At 33.8% G+C, this 22785-nt stretch overlaps 2 protein-coding genes across 6 annotated transcripts; one reads left to right on the forward strand and one right to left on the reverse strand.

Moving 5' to 3' along the window:
- Nucleotides 1-1262: 1262 nt before the first annotated feature.
- Nucleotides 1263-6753, reverse strand: LOC123881534 (tRNA-dihydrouridine(20/20a) synthase-like). The gene is made up of 13 exons (XM_045930243.1): nucleotides 6621-6753; nucleotides 6230-6478; nucleotides 4978-5104; nucleotides 4574-4701; nucleotides 4407-4476; nucleotides 4196-4298; nucleotides 3279-3396; nucleotides 3074-3155; nucleotides 2857-2918; nucleotides 2532-2604; nucleotides 2345-2425; nucleotides 2136-2216; nucleotides 1263-1718 (listed from the first exon to the last, which is right to left on the reverse strand). Exons 2-13 carry the CDS (start codon nucleotides 6439-6441, stop codon nucleotides 1554-1556), a joined length of 1302 nt encoding a protein of 433 aa, XP_045786199.1. The 5' UTR covers nucleotides 6442-6478; nucleotides 6621-6753; the 3' UTR covers nucleotides 1263-1553.
- Nucleotides 6754-8521: 1768 nt separating this feature from the next.
- Nucleotides 8522-20001, forward strand: LOC123924389 (altered inheritance of mitochondria protein 3-like). 5 transcript variants are annotated; one of them, XM_045977263.1, is made up of 10 exons: nucleotides 8573-8724; nucleotides 8815-8913; nucleotides 9098-9349; nucleotides 9473-9688; nucleotides 9768-12722; nucleotides 12895-13079; nucleotides 13174-13315; nucleotides 13397-13450; nucleotides 16640-16771; nucleotides 19668-19914. In XM_045977263.1, the coding sequence occupies exons 3-7, from the start codon at nucleotides 9143-9145 to the stop codon at nucleotides 13253-13255; spliced, it is 3645 nt and encodes a 1214-aa protein (XP_045833219.1). In that variant the 5' UTR covers nucleotides 8573-8724; nucleotides 8815-8913; nucleotides 9098-9142; the 3' UTR covers nucleotides 13256-13315; nucleotides 13397-13450; nucleotides 16640-16771; nucleotides 19668-19914. The 5 variants fall into 5 exon arrangements, with proteins under 5 accessions (XP_045833220.1, XP_045833217.1, XP_045833219.1 ...); XM_045977265.1 differs by lacking the exon at nucleotides 8815-8913 and having other exon boundaries at nucleotides 8576-8724; nucleotides 19668-20001; XM_045977261.1 differs by lacking the exons at nucleotides 16640-16771; nucleotides 19668-19914 and having other exon boundaries at nucleotides 8550-8724; nucleotides 13397-13644.
- Nucleotides 20002-22785: the final 2784 nt, after the last annotated feature.

Here is a 22785-nt window from a genome sequence, read left to right on the forward strand (position 1 = left end):
ATATTTTTTTATAAATAATTCCAATAAAAAAATTATGTAATTAATTTACCTACGGTAAATCGTTTCATGGTAAAAATATTAGTAAAAATCACAAAAGCAGCTATTCGTGTAATATATTAGTAAAAAAGAATTAATCTTCAATGGAGCAGCTATTCGTGTAAAATATCAATGGTCTCTCTTCCAAGAGAAGATTACGAGATTTCGAAATTCTGGAGAGAAGATCAGTGAAACTAGTGGAGAAGCCAAATTACAAAGAAGTTATTCGTGTGAAATTGGTCTACACAAGGTGAGGAATAATCTAGGCGGTTCAGTCCTATAGAACAAATCAATATCTGTTGCAAAGGGTACTCACAACAGCACGATATTCACTACGAAAAGGGTGGAAGTTGTATCAACTGGTTTTGTAGTCAGCATTCTTGAATGAAGAATTGAAAGATGTCTATATGGAGCAACCTTAAGGCTTTGAAATTGAGGCTAAGAAGAAGAGGCTCATAGATTGAAGAAAACTTTATGGACTGAAACAAACAGCAAGAGCATGATATAACAATATCGACAAAAACATCATGAATAAAAGCTTTGAGAAGAGTGAGAATGAGCCTAATTTGTATGTCAAACAACAATGTATAGTTGATATTCTAATTGTTGCACTTTAAGTCTATTAAACAACTGATATACCCATTTGTTGTGAATGAAAAATTGAAGAAGGAAAATGGAGGAAAAAAAGGTTGATGCTAGCAACTATATAGAAGTCTGGTTAGTAATTTATTTTACCTTACAAGACTTGATATCATATTTGTAGCAAGTTTACTTTTTCGATTCATGAATGATCCAAGCCAAATACAACTAGGAGCGACAATAAGGGCGTTGAGATATATTCAAAGGCACGTTGGACTATGGAATCAAACATGACGACAAGGTTGAAACTAAGTTAATATGGTATTGCGAAACTGGTTGAACAGGTTGTATGGATGACATGAAAAACACCTCGGTATATGTTTTTTTACTGATTCAAGAGCATTTTCATGGTGCTCAAAGAAACCACAAACTGTTGTTCAATCTAACACGAAATTGAGTATATTTCAGCTGACTTAGCTACCCCGAAGAATGGTTGAGGACGATACTTGAAGACTTTTTTGGTGAGAAACAAGAAGTTGTGACTATCCATTGTGAGAATAAATCAGCCATTGATATGGCCAAGAATCGAGTCTTTACTGGAAGAACAAAGCATATAGACATCAAGAAACAATTCATTTGAGAAGTAATTGAAGATGATGAGGTGCAACTGAATATTTTCAAGACCAGTGGTCAATTTGCTGGTACATTAACAAAAGCTCTTCCTAGAGAGAAAAATCCAAAATTAAGGGAAATCCACTGTTTTACTTAAAGCTTATACATTGAATTGAATTAAATATATTACATCTTGGAATCAATAACTTACAAAATACAACTTATGCATTTTTGTTGTATTAATTTGAGCTGTTACATGATTTCTATCACTTCATTTCACACAAAAATAGTAACGAATTAACTCGGTTTCTCAGAGTGCACAGAACCTATGCACATAAAACAATCTCTTCTTTTGTTTCGTATGGAGTAGGCAGTAAACTGTCTATATTAGCAAAAAGATCCGTCCGGCCAGGAGGTGGTTCCAAAACAGGTGAATCCAACACCGAGTCAGGAATAGCTTCAAGGGTTTCTTCAAAAAATGATTTTATTGTCTGCATAGTTCAAAAATTCAGTTAGCATCTGAATCAATTTGTGCAATAACATATAAATTGACAGTTGACAATAATCGACTTATGTAACAGAAAAACCTGACCTAACTACTGCAAATAATTATTTATCAAGTCTTAAACCATGCAATTACAGATGAATTAAGATGAAGAATTACTTAAAGCCAGTGTCATATGACCACTTATCACATAACTTTGTTAAAATAATGATCATTTGTGTAAGATTTAAATAGAAATTGCAGAAAACAACAGTAAATTAAGAATAATAATATAATTTGCTTGATGAATGATTATCAAAGTTTGTATATACTGTAAATTGACTATTTTGCCTAAAGTCAAAAAATAAAAATGGCCTGCTCTTCTAAGTAATCAACTAATCAGTTTTCACCACAGTAACTATACCGTGCAATTCCTAAAAGCAGCATCTGCATTGCGCTTCCACTGTCCATTCCCAGGTGCTGAATGGAAAAGATGAAGTAAAGGCTGCAGTAACACAACTGACGATGGTCATATAATACTAGGGAATTGAAGGTGGAAATTTGAATATAAAAAAATGTGCGCATACGGTAAAAGAAAGTAAGAAATTGTGAAATCAACTTAAGGTTACCGACCTTCACGATGTCTCGTACAGTTGGCTTATGTCCATATTTTCCCAATACCGAGTCTCCATAGATTGCATATTTTTCAAGAACCTTAAGTAAACAAGAAATAAATTAATACCAAAAAATGGTAAACTGAGTAAAATGGAAGCATCAGCGCAGTTTATTCCATGGAAAGTCGAGCATTGTGTAAATGAACCTGACGACGTGTAAGACCACAGCTTGGTACACCGTAAATTGCAGTATCAACATGTCCCAATATATTCCAAGGGCTGTTTAGATTATCAACAATGGTTACTAAAGGTACCACATATCAATTTACAAAAACAATTAAACAATAATAAGAGGGGTCGATCAACAAAGCATTGCTATAGATATGAAACAATTTCCTTGCCCCCGCTTAAAAGCTTTTAGGAAGATGTTTCCCCTTTTATAGAAAAGCGAAATCCAGGAACTTGGAATAAAGCAACTTTTTGTTTGAAAAATCATATGAGCAAAAGGGGAATTTTGTATTTGACACTTACTTATTGTATGCTGCACGTCCAATCATAACACCATGAGCTCCAGCTTCTCGAGCTGCATTGACCTACAATCAAGGTCCCCGTGTAAACAGGCGAAGATAGAATAATCAGAATAACGTGCAGTGATTATATGAGAACAAATTTAGTGCTGGAAACTTCCAATTATTCCTACAAATATCAGGTTTCAATATACAGAATCATTACAAAGACAATAGCTCACCTCATCAACACTAGCAATACCCCCATTTATTGTAAATGTTAAATCTGGAAAGTCGCGCAGAAGGCCATAAAAGTATTCATATCTGCATTAGAAGAGCGTGCATATGATGATATACAATTCTACACAGACAAATGCTCATATTTGTGTATGCACATGGATATGAATAAATGAAAATATACTACAAAATTCAAATTATACAACGTACTTTAGCGGAGGAATACTCCTATTTTCAGCTGGACTAATTCCATTGAGCAGTGCTTTTCTTGAGTGAATTATGAAATGCTTAGTGGGTGATAACGAAGAAACTTTGAATATGAAATCACCTGACAGACAACAGAAAGTTCACTATAAAACCCAACAAACCATTATTCAAATATTTTATAGAAGAAACTATAACCTACATCTAAATCACATAAAGGGACATAGTTCAAATCCCCTTGGGGCCAAATGACCATTAAATCCCATGTAACATTGGATAGAGAAGTTAAATTGCTAAACTAACTAATTTCAATTCGTAACAGTATTAGAAATTGCAAAGTAGAGATGGTAGCAGGTTTGATTGGAAGGCAGAATTTATACGAAGCAATATAACTTTTGGCCATGTTTTACCACAAAAAAGGGTGATCCTAAAACCTCCAATATTATTTTCTATCAGATTCTGATATCTCTTCATTATGATCTATAATCAATCCATAATTTATTCAGTTAGTAATGGTTAACAACCAAATACAAAACTGTGCCCCCATTGCTAGTTGCTACTGTAGCAGTCATGATTTCATACATGAAGATTACTAGTTCCTATCAGCATATTCCAATTAGACTCCCACCAATTAGGTATTGAAGGAAACAGCAACAAAGGGATTTTGTGATAATATGCCCATTTCCCAGCACGCGCCTAACAGATTGAATAATGTTTTTGAGTGCAATCTAAAAGCAAGCCACCGTTTGAGTACAGCTTAGTTGCATACTCTTATAAAAGATAGCTGATGCAAACATATATCTGGTGTAATGTAAAATGCTGCATAAATTTTAAAAGACAGAAAGATGAAACATTTTAATTGAATCTAAACTTTACAGCCTTACAACTTGGATAGACAAAGAATGTATAAAGAAGGTCCTTACATAGTTCATCGTAAGAATCGTGGTCGTCCACACCAATTCGACATTTGACACTGACAGGTACATTTGTATTTGCAGCAATTGCTGACATAGCCTCGCCAACAAACTTTTCTTGTATACATTAGATTTCTATATTAATGCACGTTAACAATGAAAATTTATATATTCAATCCATTTGCATGTTGTCATATTTAATTAAGGGAGACTTTCTAACCTTCGGGTCAAGCATAAGACTTACACCAAAGCACCCATGTCCAGCTACTTTTGGACTTGGGCATCCACAGCTAATATATGTTTATTGAAAAAAACACTGTCAGAGACAATAGTAGAACAAATGAACAATGAAACTTTAAGATTTATGCTGATAAGATATATACGAACTTTAAATTGATCTCATCATAGCCATAAGCATTAGCGAGTTCGGTTGCTTTTGCCAAATTTTCTATATTACTCCCTCCAATTTGAAGAACAATGGGATGTTGTTCCGGAGAATATGCCAAGAATCTGTCCTGAGCAGAATACACAAAATAAAAGAATAAATAGTTTTGCAATACAATTTATCCAAAACTGATGGTGTTGAATGTCATTCCGTCAATTTCTTCTCTTGTTCACATACTAACACACATATGCCACTGCTATGATATAAACAAAGATGTTGAAAAAATATGTCATACGGATATTTTATGTAGTCATTCACATCAGAAAACCCTTTTAGTTCATATTTTCTCCCTTCATTTTCATTCTTTATTTTCTGTTAACAAGATAACTTGTACATTTAAACTTACCAGATTATCCTTTTGATGAACAATTGTTTCAGCTGCAAGCATCTCAGTGTACAGCCAAGCATGCTTTGATATGAGTCGTGCTAGAGTTCTATAATGATTGTCTGTCCAGTCCATCATTGGAGCAACACTGAAATTCACCAAACACGAAACAAAAAGCAGACCAAGATATGTTAACAAAATCAGTATATGTATAGCACAACGAGGTTATATTAATAAGAGGAATGAACCACCAATATAATCTCTAAAATTGTAATAATAAGAGGAACTCGCAACTTGGTCATTGAAATTATCAAAATTTCAGAATGATCCTTGAATATGAAAATTAGCAATCATATTTGTCCCTATCAGATAATTTCAATGACAAAACTAATTAATTCGGAATGACTGATATGATCAAGAGCTGTGCTATGTGAACATAAAATCTAACATCTCCAATTGACACCGTACATGGCTGTGGTCAAAATTAGCAATCATATTTGTCCCTATCAGATAATTTCAATGACAAAACTAACTAATTCGAAATGACTAATATGATCAAGAGCTGTGCTATGTGAACATAAAACCTAACATCTCCAATTGACACCGTACACGGCAGTGGTAAAAATTAGCAATCATATTTGTCCCTATCAGATAATTTCAATGACAAAACTAACTAATTCGAAATGACTAATATGATCAAGAGCTGTGCTATGTGAACATAAAATCTAACATCTGCAATTGACCCTCCCCAAAATAAACGACTATTTTGATCTCTGAATGTGTCTCACACTGTTGTTGAAATCTCTAAGGATGCGCTTGATCTACTAAAAAATAAGGACCGGATAGAACAACTACAGCTGTCCATCAATAAGTATAAGTTTCTAAAACATCAAAAATAACCTTTTGTCCATCAAATATTGCACAAGACAACAAAAATTTTAGTACCTTAAAACTTATCAAAGTAACAAAAGCATCCTCAGATGTGCCTTCAGCTAGTAAGTTTGGTCATCAACTACATCTTTCGTTAGTTAGTTTGGTAACTACTAATACATATACTTTGGGGGTCTTGTGGAGAAACATTCAATGAGAATCCATCATATTGCCACATAAGCATATATTGTATTACTCGATTCTTATCGGATTATCGGATGTCAATGTTAAACTACAACCATTTTCTCTACATTATGAGACTCCGGTGACACTGTCTTAACACATATAAGGACCAAAATGACTCTTAACTAAAAAAAAATGTTCACAGATAGTACTCACTCACCTAAACCAAGGAGGAAGATAGTGTTTGGCAACTGCCTCAGGTTTATCATATGAATGTTGATTCACAGAAAACAACCTTGAACTGCATAAATTTCTCCGGCTTCTTCGAGATATACTCACCGGAAATCCACAACTATTTCTGATGAAATTTGAACTTAAAGGAGAAAATGAAACCGAAATTGAAATGGAATACCCTGCAAACTTCATATTCATCTCTTTTAACAAACCATGGCTTTGTTTCTTTTGTAACCTGCACATTAATAGAAAGCATTACTCACAATGTGAAACTCAGTCATTGATACAAGTAATTTGTAGATGGCGGAGAATGAGAAATTGAGAGGAGTTTTATGGAACGTAATTTGATTGAAATTTGTAGGAAAAGTAGAATTTACGTGAAGGATGGAAACTTTGTTCCGGCGCCGGATTTGTTGTCAGTTTCGGCGGCAGCGTTCGCGGTTTGAGTTGGGAAGGGAACGAGAAGTTAGTTAGTGTATAGCTTAGCCTATCCCGTGAGTGAACGGTAAGCGCTTGTGTAAGTTTTTTTTTTTTTTGGTTATGTAGACAACAGTAGCAAGTTACCAAAAACACTATATCGAATTGTGCACCATCCACAAATTACCGAAAATACTATAACGAATACAAATTTTACAAAATTCATCGTTGGATTGAAAGTTTATATCATATAAATCATTCATAAATTGTTTTAAAAAAATTGAAAATCATTTAATATGATGTTGAGACCCATCAAAATTAACGCTTTATGGATTTTTATTGAATACCGTTAATCTTGATGGGTCTCAATAACATATCAAATAATTGTCAAAAAAATTTAAAAAATTTATGGATGATCTAAACGATATAAAATTTCCATCCAACGGTGGATTTTGTAAAATTCGTATCCGTTATAAAAATATCGAAGACTTGTGCACCATGCACCACTTAATCAAGTAGTGCATGTTAGACAAAGCCATGATATATGAGGTGACTTTTTTTCCGGTCGAATTTTTTCATAGGCATCACCGCATGTTTAAGGGGACCAAAACCATTGTCATATGCTAGTATAAGTTGTTACTCAAAATAATTCAAATTCAAATAAAAAATATATTAAAGCCTTTTTAAACAAAAAGCGAAAAGTTAAGTTTGACATGACCACAAGATAGAATTTGGTTTTGGATGTTTGCAGGTAGCGCATGCTCATGATTTTCTTCTTGACATGGATTATGTCAGCATATGTCACCAGTAGAGTATCGTACTATCTAAAATAATCTTTCATGATTTTTTTATTTCTTGTTGATGAGGTTTACGTCGTTTGACGTAAAGCGTGTTTAGATAACTTTGAGGAGCACATAGTACATTGTAAAAAGTTTTCAAGCTTCAAATACAGGTACGACTTCGTTCGATATGTCCTTTTTGATATTTTTAGGTGCGTATGAATATCTTTGAAAAAAGAGGTGCTTGTGAACTCCACATGACTAAATATCAACTCTCAAACATGCGGATATTATGGTGTATTGGTGGATGGGGGAAAACATGCATGTGTGGACATGACCGAGGTTTCACCACTTATGGGATTGTGGACCGAAGCTTTTAGTGTTGGACACACGGTCCTCAAAGCTGCTTTAAGCAAAGAGACCAAACATTAGAAAAGAATGAAAACACGTTATGACATTCAACATGCTTTTATACCATTTATGTTTGACAGTTTTGACTTCCTAACACAAGAGGTCGCGAGTTTTATACAAATAGTTCAAAATGTCATCCATATCAATGTTGTGTCTTCTAGGTTGATGAATATTGTTTTTAAAAAAACTAGTTTTATCATTAAAAAAAGATTGACGGCGTAACTTATTACTCGTTTGCCTTCTAATAATGTGTAATTATCATACAAATACCAAGGAATCAGGATTGATTAAGTGATATCCACAAATTTTTAGGTTTTATTTGAGTTCTCTCTTTTGTGATTTTTTCATCAAGTGTTGTTTTAATCCTGTCTTAGTGCGGAGTTTTTGTTTTGATTTTCCGTATTTGTACGTTGTTTGTTTTGATTTCCCGCTTTGGTACGATGTTTGTTTTTTTTAAGATTTGCAGGTTTGTTTCTATCTAAATTCAGTGTAGATTCAATGACTTTAACATCATCAACATTGCTGATCGAATGCATGACTATTTCAGATATTTGAAGTTTGTCATATTAATCGTAAACTTTTTTTTGGTACATTAATCGTAGACTTTATCATACTGTTAACATTGTTGTTTTTTTTTAAAAAAAGATAAAAAAAAATATCAGATTCAAGAGAGTCCAGGGGAGGGGTAATTAACGAGTCTAGGGGGTATAACACAGGCGTTGTTTTGTTTGTAAGTGTTTTCACCTTCACCCGTCTCACTAATAAAAACGCATATTTTCATTCTGCACTGAACCTTCTTCGTTTCGGCTACGCTCTCTTTCTCTCTCTCGCTCACAACGCAATCTTTCTCCAACCCTTGGATCTCATCTTTCTGGTAACCGTTTCTCACTTCATTTCAACTCTTCTCTATCAAAAAATTACCATCTTCCACAATTTTTTCTGATTCATGATTTTTCCTTAAAAGGTTCGGTTGGGGTTTTTCGTTTTCGAGTTCAATCCGTAGCTTTTGGTTATCGAATCTTCGCAAATTCTTCTAGGTTTTATCTATTCTTGTTTTCATTAGGTAGATTCACCACATTCTTTTGCATGTTCAAGCTTAATTAAATTAATTCGTGTATTTTATCATTATTATTATTATTATTATTATTATTATTATTATTAATATTATTGTTGTTGTTGTTGTTGTTTAATATCTGTTAAGAGTTCATTGTTTTGATTGAATTTATTTATTGTGTTTTGGTAATTAGGTTTATGCATGATTGGAGGTGAAGCTGTGATTATATAGTTAAAAAATGGGTTTTGATAATGAGTGCATAATTAATATTCAATCTCTTGCTGGAGAGTATTTTTGTCCTGTTTGTCGTCTTCTTGTGTTTCCGAATGAAGCTTTACAGTCGCAATGTACTCATTTGTATTGTAAGCCGTGTTTGACGTATGTCGTGAGTACTACCAGAGCTTGTCCTTATGATGGTTATTTGGTCACCGAGGCCGATTCCAAGGTTATTTTCTTACTTCTCATTTGAATGTACTTATAAAGTTATGTGCAATGTGCAGTGTTTTCCTTTGTTTTAGACTTTTAGCTAGGTGTTTATGAATTTGTATTTTGGGTGTTTTAATTGCAGCCTTTGAAAGAGTCGAATAAGCCATTGGCTGAAACTATTGGAAAAATAGCAGTTCATTGCCTGTACCATAGGAGTGGATGCTCATGGCAAGGAACTTTGTCTGATTGTACAACTCATTGTTCTGGATGTACTTTTGGAAATTCTCCGGTGGTTTGCAATAGGTGTGGGATTCAAATAGTGCATCGTCAAGTAGAAGAACATGCACAAACTTGTTCTGTAAGTGTTGTGTATATTCATTTATATGTGTCTTTCGTGTATTGGTGGAAGGCTGATTCTTATGCTTGTTAATTGGCAGGGTCAGATGCAGCAGGGGGCCGTTACCCAGGATCCTTCAGCTACCGGTGCTACTGCTGTTGCATCTACTGATCAGAGCCAGACTGCTGCTCCAGCTGCAGACACAGCTTCACAACCGGTGACTTCTCAAACAGTTGTTGCAACTACTGCAGCTGGGCATGTTCCGAATCAGCTACCCAACCCGGCATCTCAAACCCAAGCTTTAGGTCAAGCTGTTGTGCAGCCAACGGCAGAGCAATGGTATCAGCAGCAACAATATCAACAATACTACCAGCAATACCCCGGACAAGATCCATACCAACAGCAGTATCAACAGTATTACGCCTATCAACAGGCTGCAGTTCCACAATACCAGCAGGCCTATGTCCAGCCTCAGCCACAAGCACAACCCCTGTCACAGCCTCAACCTCAAGCACAACCGGTTTCACATGTGCAGACTCCTGCGGTCCCACAATCTCAGAATCAGATGCAAGTTCACCAACAACCACAACAGCTTCAACCTGCTGTACAGCCACATGGTCAGATGAGTCACCCACCTGGCCATGGTCTCCCTCAGCCACAGTCTTATCCTTACCCCCAAGTTCAGCCTCATTCTGGGCAACCTCAACCCCATATGCAAATCACTCCTTATCAGCAACCTCATCCTCAAATGCAGCATTCACAGCCTCAAAATCAGCAACCTGTTCAGAAGTATCCTGTTCCTCAACCTCAAGTTCATTCACAAATGCAACCTAATGCTGCAGTTCAACATCCTTCTCAGCCTCAGATGCAATCCCACCAACCCATGACTCCTAATGTACAACCTCAAGTGCAAAATGCAATGCCACATGCAGTGACAGGTCATCAGTCTTATCCCCAACCTCTGCCTCATCAGAATATGCAAGTGGGAGCCCCTCAATCTAATATCCACTTGAATCCTCAAAGTGGGCCTCAACACCAGCAGGGCCAGCATGCTGTCCAGATGCAGAATCAGTTTCCTCAGCAAACTCCAATGATGCGCCCAAATCAGTCACATGCTATGTATCCTAACCAGCAAGGTCAAAACACCCTTCCTCTGCAGCAGCAGCAGCAGCCAGGATATAATCCTAATCAACAAACTGGACAAACCAATAATCAACGTCCTATTTCACAACCGGTTCAACAAATATTACCTCAACAACCATTTGCGCAACACCAGATCCCCATGCCATCTCATCTACGACCCCAAGGTCCAGTAAATTCATTTCCCAAGCAGGCTTATCCACAGCCCAAGGGTAATATTGCACCATCTCAAAATGCTGTTGGAAGGCCTTCAATTCCCAATCATGCAGGACATGTACAGCCATCTGCACAATCTGCCAATACAATTCCTGTTAATAATCAAGTGCAGTCAAGGGCACCAGAACCAATTGATAAACAAAATGTCACTGAGCAACAAACCGACTCTGCCTCTGGGAAACTTGGAAAAAATGAGTTGAAATCTGAAAAGGAAACAAATTTGAAATCAACTGAGGTTGGGAGTAAGCAAAATAGTGAAGATCCACACTCTGTGAAGACTTCAGGTCCAAATGCTAATGCATTAGAAAATGGTGATACATTGCATAAGAATGTTGGAAAGGGAGAGGCTTCTGGAAACACTGGGGTTCAACATAATAGTAATAATGAGCATGCTGTTGTTCAAGGCAATGAGATTCAAGATGGACCTCCGCTGAAGACAGACACTAAATTATCTGAATCAGAAACTGACAAACTGCATAGCGACGATAAATGTGCTCCAAGACCTTCTGGTGCTGACTCTCAGACCAATGGTGGTCATGGACCTGGGGGGTTAGCTCAGCCACATCCAACAGGTCCAAATCAGCATCTCTCTGCAACATACGCTTCAACTCTTCTCAGGAATCATGGAACCGCACCTGCTCATCATTCTGGACAGCACTTAAACTCAATGGATAATTTTCAGCCAACCATGTTCAAGCAACCACATGGTTCTGATGTCCAGTTTAATATTCCAGGGCGTAACTTTCAACCCCAGCCTCATGGACCCCCAGCAGGACCATATAACCATGTTCATGAACCACCTTTCCATAATGGAGCTTCCAATTTGTCTCGAGGGCCACCGTTCGGTGCACCCCCACATGGAGATATGCATGGTGGAATGGCATCCAACTTTCCACCACACACTCCTGAAGGTTTTGGTGTGCAAGATGAAAGGTTCAAATCTTTTCAGATTCCTAGTCAACAAAATATTGATCGGAGAGAGTTTGAAGAAGATCTCAAAAAATTCCCTAGGCATCCTTTGGATGCTGAGCCAGGTTCTAAATTTGGAAATCATTCATTTGGTCCACATGAAGCTGGAAAGAGGCCAGTTGGTTTTCATGATGAGGCCATCAAGAAAGCAGGTTCAAATCTTCATCCTGGTCATCTTGGACCAGGTCCTGGATATGGGGTACATCACATGGATGGTATGGCTCCAAGAAGTCCTGGTAGTGAATACATTGATATGCCTTCCAGGAGATTGGGGCCCCTCTCTGGTGGTCTTATTAGTAAGTCAGGTATTGATGATTTTGAAGGCAGAACTGCAAGTCGATTTGGTGATTCAGTTGGCATTGCATTCCGTGATGGTCGATTTCCTCATCCCCCTAGCCATTTGCCTAGAGATGAATTTGACGGTTTTGGTAATTTTCGAATGGGTGAACATCCAAGGAGGGGCAATTTCATTGGTCAAGACGAATTTACTGGCCATTTCCAAAGGGGTGAGCATTTGGGTGCACACGATTTTCCTAGACATTTGCAGCTTGGGGAGCGTATCGGTTTTGGGGATCATCCTGGTCATATGCGAGCCTTTGAACTTAGTGGTTCTCGGAGTTTTGAATCTTTTACCAAAGGCAATCGGCCAGGTCATCCACAGCTCGGTGAACCTGGGTTTAGGAGCAGCTTTTCCCATGCAGGATTTAATAATGATGCTGGATTTTTAACAGTTAAGTTTTGATTATTGACATTCATTTTTGTCTGTTATTCTTATCATTTAGATAAGAGTTGGAGACATTGAAGTTGAGTTGATGGAATGTGAAAGTTTTTGGTGAATATTGTGATTGAGTTGTTTCTTTGTGAATTGAAACAAGGTAATTGAAATTGATTTGTGTTTTCAGGGAGATACCAGGTCCTTTGATAATTTGAGGAGAAGAAAGGCTGCCAGTATGGGATGGTGCCGGATATGCAAAGTCGACTGTGAAACTGTCGAAGGCTTGGAATTGCATTCTCAAACAAGGGAGCATCAGAAGATGGCCATGGATATAGTTAAAACAATCAAACAAAATGCAAAGAAACAGAAACTGTAGGTTTTTATTGTTGATATCATATGTTGTTTCATACTTCCGGAAAAAAATTAATTTAAGCGTTTGTATAAACCCTTTGTTATTGTTTTTTAGAATACCCAGTGAACAATCCTCAGTTGAAGATGGAAACAAGATGCGAGCTACTGGTTATGAGGGTCACGGAAATAAGCATTGAATGGTTGTGGTTTGCTGTAGTTATGATCCACTCTCATGCTGTTTCGCCAAAAGTGTTGCGGTATGATTGCATTTATCAATACTTAATATTCCACCAACTTTTCCTTTTTCAAAATTATTTATGCTGCTCATTTCATTTCAGGTTGCAGTTATCATGTTAAATGGAGATGCTTTTTGGATCTGAAGTCCTGTGGCAGTTAAGTTTGTTGGTTTTTGAATTTGAAATCCATACTTCATAACTAGAATAGTTGTCTCAACCTTTGTTCTATTTAGCAGTTTATGTCATTTCATTCTGCACATGTTACTTACATGCAATTGGTAAGTACAAATTTTATGGATTGCAATATTTTGATTTTTGATAGAAGCCTCCTGTTGATGATTGTGCGTTGATGTTAACTGAATATCCTGGTTTTTCCCTAGTTATTGTTTCTTGATCAACCCTATCGAATTTTCAATATTAGATGCTGTTATTTTTAGGCTAGGTTATCTTTTTTTTACGGTGCCTATCTAATCTTATAGAAACTAGAAAGGGTTCTCCCCTTTTAGTGTCGTTGATATTTTTCTTGAAACCCAGATTTTATTTTTACTGTGCTATAAAGAGGGGACAAAATTGTCATTGCAAATTCACCATAAAGAGATACCACTATAATTTGCCCTTCAATTATGCTATAAATTGCATTTTAAAACTCAGTTTATATTGAGTTTTTAAATTTAATAAGATAAAAAAATTGATGTATTTAAAATTACATTCCCTCAACACCCACATCCCGAGAGCTGCAACAGCATGTAATCATTAGATGTTGGGTTCAATGATGTCAAAGGTGCTAGGGCAACACCCTTTTCAGGAACTTGCCTTTGCCTCCATAGCAAACTTGTAGGCTAATAGTTGCTGGCGATCTATATTGCTTGTTGAAATTAGGGTTTGACATGTGTCTTGGTTAGAAATCACTATAAGTGTGCAGTAACTGTGCTACTTCAGTGATTCCAGTGGTTCTTATATAATTAAAAAAGAGAGTAGATTGGCTTGCAACTGACCTGGTTAGTTCATGTACGCCACAAGAACAAGATTGTGTATCCCCGCTTCTTTTTTTAATAAAAAAGAAACATGGACGAGCTTAAATTTCTCGTCTAAATTCTTGCATCAAAATTAGCCTAGTTGTTGCTATTCTTATATATATTACTGAGGTTGAATCTCATCAACATCATCTTAGCTCTAGTTAAAGATGTATTTTATTAGGAAAAATAGAAAAAATTGAAGTGTTGTGGAAAGTATTAAATTTGGTGAGAATGATGCAATGTTTTTTGAAGAGAAGGAAATAATACAATTGTGTTAATAAATATAATGCTGAGCAAAAACATGAATTTTATTTGATAATTGACCAAGAAATCATTTGTTAATCATTGGATTGTACATCATTTAGAAAACTAATAATGAAGATAGAGTGAGACAAACTGAGAGGAGAATCCTAAATGCTGGTTTGGTGTTTTTTAACTGTAAAGTTCCTAAAATAGCCCAATCAAAAAGCCCCAACATTTAGAGGTTTTTTGTTTTGGAATTTTTAATCTTCCTCTGAGATGCAATGCTGCAGTACTGTGACAACTGTTATTCTGGTCATTATAGCGGCTGCCAGCTAAATTGCTCAGCCAGTATGTGTCCTGTAGTGGCTAGGGTCTGCTGTGCTGTTGACAACAATAAATGATTTTCACGTGATTGAATCAAATTGTAATTTGGTAGCAATTCCCTCTCTCTAATTTTGTTCTTCGATCCAAACGAAATGAGGAGCACACTTTTGGCAGTTCGGGTCTGGTGACTTTCACCTTTCACTACCATGATTGGATTATGGATATCTAGTAATAGAAGATTAAGTTTTGTAGCTTATCAGTTATCACATTATTTGTCATTTGTTCTTGATTAATTGCAGAACTTTTGGCATGGTATTGAACCACTTCATTTGAATCATTCAATATAGGAACCTCATAAGAATTACTTAGACCAATAATGAAGCCTCATAGAATTTCTTATAGCCGGGAAAAGGGTAAAGCTTTTTGCTCAGTCAGACTTGAGGAAATTCAGAGTGATCAAGCATAAACGGCTGATATTTTATGCAACTGGGGCTATATTTTTTTTCTATTTTGAAATTTTTTGTTTTGATTGATGGGAAAACTAGAAATGAATGTGCAGCTTAGTTTTTGATTTTTTTTCTTTCACATCTGAGCAGTTTACGCGTTAGGTTGTGAGCTAGCTGTTCTATATTATTTATTAATTGCTCAATACATTGGTGCAGTTCATCCTTGATGGGAGGTAGTTCAAAATATATTTTTTAGTGAGGACTGAAGGTTAAATGGTGGCTGCCAAGTTTCACGACTTTTTACATGATGAATTTCTTAGTTAGGAGAATTAACCCACTTTTAGTTTAAAATTATTAAGGAAACCAAAAACAGTATAATCTTCTTGGAACTTGTGTAGTCAATATATTTAAAATATTAAAAAAAGAAGCTAATTTCAATGCAAAGTTTACCATTTTTAGTCCCTTAACTAGTGCCCCGGGGCACTATATAGCATGACCCAATTATTAATTAATGATTTACTGTCTATAGGGGTGTCAAGGAACTAGTGGGGACAAATATTGCCTGTTTCTCACTTGGTCCCAAATTTTAATTAAGCAAATTTTTTAACTTGAATCCGACCCTAGACTAGACTCAATTCAATTATGAGCAAAGCTAACTGAGAGCATGTAAGAGACTTGTTGGTCTTCTTGAAGTGCAAACAAAATAAAAAGATAGAATGGTCATATACTTAGTATATGGAAGGAAAAAAAAAGCAATTACTAAATATACCATAAACTTGACCCTAAATAGGCTTTCGGATCATGAACACCCTACACTGGCTATGATTTTGAGTATAATTGTCTACCAATACCGCAATATGGCAATATTAAGTAAGCTTGTAAAATGGGAAAATTTAATAGAGAACAAGAATTTCTTTAACGGTGACATTTGTTTTTATGAGGTGTGTCCGCCTCAGCTTAGGAATGTGTTAGAGGCTGATGCTATGGGAATCTCCGTCCCTCGGTTAAAAAGCATAAATGACTTGATCGTAGCTTCAAATATGACATTTAGGGTTTGTTAGTTAGGTTAGAAAGTATGTTTATGTTATGATAGTTGGGGAATTGAGTCTAGGGTTACTTTATGTTCTTGGAAACCTTTTCTAATAGTTGGTAGGGATGTCATAATTTTGCTAATATACATCTAAGATTTACTAACTGTAGTGCAAGTGACCTGTAGTCTATATTTGGATTCAAATAATATGAAGTGGTGGTAGTGGCAATAATTTAAAAATGTTGTCTTCTAATTTAGGGGTTGTTGGATTTTGTTTTATTCCTAGAATCGCTTCCTAGTTAAAGATTATATCATCTTTCTATCACAATGTTGGGAGCTTTCATTGAAGTGGTGAGATAGACTTCTTGATTGGTGATTCTGGGTCTCAATCTCTACCTTGTCAATGTGTTTTTATCAGGTTTGTGATTTTCAATCTTAATAATTTATATTAACAAGTTCCATATTTAACTACAATAAAAGTCTTTTGCTTAGCCTGATTTGAATTGTCTATTGAATGACTAGTGCCTCTTGTTTATTTATTCTTTTACTTCTGTGATTTTTTTTCTTCAATGATACTAATTTTATGATTAAGTAGAATAGATAGGCCTTGTGTTGCACCCATCTCAAGAGGGTGAACTGAATGGTCAGTTAGCTCTTTTGAACTAAATTTTAGGAATAATCCACTCTCAATCCAACCCCCCTTTGAACAAGAGAGATCTTTACTTAGTCTTTAGTGAGAGATATAAACATTCTAAGTTATTGAACAAGAGATATCTTTACTTAGTCTTTAGTGAGAGATATAAACATTCTAAGTTATTGATTACAATAACGGCGACGCCGCTCTTAGGACTACAACACGAAAACATAATTAGCTTTATGTAGGAATATGAAACTTTGATAAAGGATCAAATAATTTGGAAAGAAATGATGGAAAGAAATTAACAAATGAATATTTTAGAGGTTTTACGTGCACTTAGCTTTTAATGATAGAAATAACTGATTTTTTGTACCAAAAAGGAAGAAGAAATAACCGATGTTTGAATCGAGTTAAAGATGGAAGGAGAACTACTTCTCTACATTAAGAAATAGTACATGCTTGTCAGGGATACTCGCTGTAGTTGTTTTACAAACATAATTTGGCAAACAATGTGCGGCTATTTGGGCAGACTAGGAAAGGGGTGATGGGAATTGGGAAGTGGATATTCATTTAAATTTCTCATGATATTTGTCATGAAAAAATTGTTCTCTTTAATAGCATTGAATAAGTGGAATTCTATAAACACGATTTATACATGCATGGAGAACACACGATTTATAGAAATATTTTTTTTTAGAATGTTTAGGTAGAGAAGGATAAATGAATGTTTATGGTTAATATATCTTTAACATTAAGAGTATTATTATAACATGAGTTGGTTGGATTTGGAGAATTTATCCAAGCCCTTAAAATTCTCCTCCAACACACTTTTGTGGAGAGTGGATTCTCTCAAAATAAATTCTCATATTCCTTAAGTGTGTACTTCATCCTTAAATCCATCTTTTTCTTTCTTTTTTTTCTCTCCTTGCAAAAAAACTCGACTATAATGTCAATAGATAGAATCCTTTCTCCTTTTTGTGAGTTCCCTCGATCAAGGAATTTTGGGTGTTTGTTTAAGCTTTTAAAAAATGATTTTGTTTTGAAAAAATTTATAGATATTTTAAAAAATCTAAAGCTATTGTCTGTTTATTTACCATCATAAAAATCTGTTTTTAAATGTGAAGTTTCTACACGTAAGTTCTATAAAAACTATTAGGATTAGCTTTTCATTTTGGAGTTAAAATGATTATTTTTACAAAATAATTTTTTGAAAAATCTATAACAAACACGGTTAAAATGATAAAATAGATACTTTTAAGAAAAAAAATATTTTTAGAAAAAATCTAAAACAAACGCACCCTTTGTATCGTAAAGAAAAATGAATGCCCAAAGCCCTTTGTTCTTCCCATTTCATCATTCTTTATTTTCAAAACCCTCTGGCAAAAAATATCGAAAAATATCGAAATTTTTAAGTAGAAAGACTTGGCCAAAAGTTTAAATTCTTAATAGTTTGTATTAATGATTATTGACAAGGGTGCCCTAGCTTCTCTCCACTGCCCCTTGTCCCTTGATGAAGTTGGTTATGCAAGTAAATTTTACCTTTTTAGATTCATTGCATAATTAATATATTTGGATTTTATTATAGTCTAATTATGCAATAAAATTAAAAAAGTGAAATTTGCATAGAAAATATCACGAAGGGAGTACTTATGGATGATAAAATTTTCCTTTAGTTAATGTTTTAGTAACAATTAATTAGTTAAACTCTTCCGCTCCTTGTCCTCGTCTTTAATATTCCCCATCTTCGTTCCTATTTTAGGGCATAGCTATGATTTAAGATAGGGTAGCCAATGCTACCAAATATTTTTTTGTACATCCGGAAAACAAGTTTTAATTGAATAATATAGTCTATTTTTTTAATTAGTTATCCCAATAATTTATATTTAGCTACTAAAAATGTTTGTCAATAATTACTAGAAATAGAAAAGGTTTCTATCCAAACAAAAAAAAAAATAGAAAAGGTTAAAAGGTACTCATCTATATAATAGATGTATTTTATCTTATTTTAAAGCTTCCAGACTTAATCAACTACGAAAAATATATACTCTCACATCTTGGAGAATTTCTAGCTAGCTTCCCCCTTCCCAACCTTGGAGAATTTCTCTCTCACATCTCACATAGGTTTCATAAAAAAAAATTTATAATCAAAATAGCAAATACTAAATACTCTAAACTTGATAAAATTTAATAAATTTGGAAAAGAAAAATACATATTTATTTATGTTATAAGGGTTGTTCAACTTTTATGGGTTCAAAAAAAAAACATTTATGGATTACTCTGTATTTTTATATGCTCAGTAGTTTTTTTTAACAAAAAAAACTAATATAGATATACATATTTAAGCTGGTGAAGAGTTTGGATAGTATGCATGAAATTTTCATTGGCCTTGTAAACTAAAAAAATGATATACATATTTAATTTTAGACCAAGAAAAATAAAATAAAGATATATACATATTTCAAATGGATTTAATTTCTTCTATACAACTACAATGTAATATTTTTTACCCGAACCCAATTACTAAGACATTACTAAGAGTCTAAGACACCCTCCCCAACCCAAATTACCTTTGCAATATAAATTACTAGTAAGTATAATAGATTGCATTGTGATATAATTATATTTTAAAAAAAATTATTGTACACTTTGTACTCTTGACAAAAATTCACGATGCAGATAGGAGCTGATAAGTGACAACATTGTGTCTCTCTAAGGATTTTGCTCGAGGCATAGAATGGTGATTTTAGTCTGCAGGACAAGTATACACAAAATATGCTCGTTGATTTTATCCTCTATTGTTGGTAAAAAATAAATAAATTTATCCTGTATTGTATTGACTTAGAGATTTTAAAATATTTCAAATTATGATTAGCTCTTTGTTTTAGAACCTGATATCATATATGTTCCAAATGTCAAATTGTCAATGCATATGCACTGCTATATATTTTTGGTTACATATGCACTGCTATATATGTAACATGCGATAAATGATAAATTATTAAATTCAACATTTTTCATTTTTTTTTTTGACAAATTTTTTGAAATTATTGGTTAAAATTAACTTGAATTAATTTTTTTCCTTCAACTTATAAAAAAATAATTTAAACAAATTTGTATTATGGTCTTGAATATGAGAAGGAAATATCCACATTTGATGGTTAAAGTATAAGTAAATGTTAGATCTTGTGTTGGAGATCTGTGGCAAGTACTTGTACAACAAGAAGATAAAGAACATGAAGATGGTTGTACAAATAAATTTTAAAGCGTGTGTTGATATACTAAGCTTTAAGTTCAATTGACATCCACTTTAACATTCTAGATTTTAATTTGAGATATTACTCAAAAAATACAGTTTTTTTTTTTTTAAATCATGGTTTAGAATAATAATTTTGTTGATGATAAGAAAATAATAAACTTGATTAAATAAAATAAAATGATGATAAGAAAATAATTCAAGTGAAGTTCTAAATAAATAAAAAATAATAAACTTGATTAAAACTAAGCAATAGTTTGATTGTTCCTATTGGGGAAAAAAAATCTACATCCGCATTTCTCTCTGAGTTTAAATGTGTGTGAATAACGTCAAGCGAAAGTGTGTATGAAAATCACACCAAGAAGTGATGGTATAGAAATCACCGGTGAAATACCAAGTCGTACAATGGTATATTGTGTGTTTGATCATGGAGTGTGCACGAAAAATTGCGTGCAATCATGATAACTCAACAAGTGAGTATCATGATCTTTAGTGCAAATGAAAATGCACTAAAGTGTTTATGCCTTGAACTTTTTAGGTGTGAAGTATACACCTTAGAGCACTTCTAATGGTGCACTCTTTATATTGGTATTTTGTGGATTCAATTAAAGTCGCATCACTTTGAAACAACTCACTCATACTTTATTTTAATGGTGCAACTCCAAAGAACTTATTTTGGGTCCCACTGCTTTACCTCATATATTAATATTTTATTCATACTTAATCTTATCATAATTTTTTATGAAAGTACAAACAAAATAATAGTATTTTAATGAAAGGTCATGCAAAATAATATTGCATCATGAGATAATCGTAACGACAGCTAGTGCACTCCATTGATGCGACTTGCCATGTGGCGGACGAACCAGCAAATTTTCCCCACCGGTGCTGCTCTTACATGTTAGGATGATGGCATAACAAAAACACTTTGATAAATATTAGAGGAATTGAAATGAATGTATTAATGTTTTTTTTTTTGAAGAAAAATGAATGTATTAATGTTAATTTTAATCATTCAACCTCTTGATATAAAAAAGACAATGTTCTTAATTCCATTGATGAACATTATCTTTTTCATATCAAATATGTTGAAGTCTAATTCCGATACATCATATTAAACTCATATCAATTAATTAAATAATTAATTTAGAGGAGGGATATATTGACTCCAAAAATAACTCTTTGTAGTTACTTCAAATCTTTGATTCTAATATAAACCAATGGTTATAATTAATTAATAATTAATTCTTAGGGTGTAGTTTATTTTTTCCTCTACGGCAAAACTCAGAGGCAAAATAATTAATTCTTAGGGTGTGGTATATGTTGAAAGTTTGATATGGTTTATTAGCCTGTTTAAAAGTTTGTTTCATATACTTTGTTTTTTTACGAAAGGTTCATATAAACATATTTAAATAAGTAATGAGATCTTATAAAAAAATAGACTAATGAGATTCAACCCAGTTTTGATATTTAACATGACATTTGATTTTAGAGAATTTGACTTTTATAAGATCCGTTTAGATTGACTTATTTTTTACCTATGCAAAACAACTTTTGCAAATATATAAGGTTTTTAAGGTAGTTTATGAAGGTACAATTTTCGTTAGTGAGAACTTGTGAATTAACATAAAAGTTTATTTATTAGCATAATCTGTTTTTCATAATCTAAGAATAAGTCAATCCAAACGAACATGACATCATATTTTAATTCTAGCTTATAATAATACATTTTTAATAAGAAAAATTAATGTAAACTACTAACTAAAATTACTGAAAAATTTAACATATTTATAAATTAATGAAAAATACAAAATTTAATATAATAATAGTAATAAAAATATTATTCATATTTACTTAAATAAATCGGTTCATAGCCTCATAGGTGCATGAGATTATCGTCGTAATAATAAGAGTATCGATTCATAGAAACTAAGGAAGAAATAAAGTAAAACCCTACTATATTTATAAATATTAGAAAAGTAGGAAAAATAAAGATAATATTTGGAGACATAAAACATACACACATTATAAAGAATCACACTAGGATCATCAATTTCATCACTAAGTACATAATTTCAAACCCAACCTTCTTTCTCTTGTCATGAAAAATCAATTTATAAACAAGTTTCAAGGTGAGAAAAAAATATAGTGAATGTCCTCTTGAGGTAATTAACGGACGATCCGCATAAGCACATTAGATATCTATTGCACCTCAATCACACGTTACCTGAACATAACATATAGTTTTGGGCATACCTCAACTTCACTTCTCGGTATTCGCCTCTCGTCTTAACATTGTCACCTCTAGCTGTTGATCCAAGATTAAGGTCAGGAAGTAGAAGTAACTCATCTTCCTTGCTTATATTCTCCCATGAAGATGAGTTTCAACATAGCATGGTTACTAATTTCAATCCAAATTTTGGAATATCTGAACTCTGATCCGATTATTTAAAAGTCTTGTATTCATTCAATATTAATAATTTTCTTTTACAATATATATTCATTCAATAATACTGATAATTGAAATTTTCATTCCAAAAG

Source organism: Trifolium pratense, linkage group LG4 (assembly GCF_020283565.1).
Source record: "Trifolium pratense cultivar HEN17-A07 linkage group LG4, ARS_RC_1.1, whole genome shotgun sequence".
In the NCBI taxonomy this organism is placed as follows: Eukaryota; Viridiplantae; Streptophyta; class Magnoliopsida; order Fabales; family Fabaceae; genus Trifolium; species Trifolium pratense.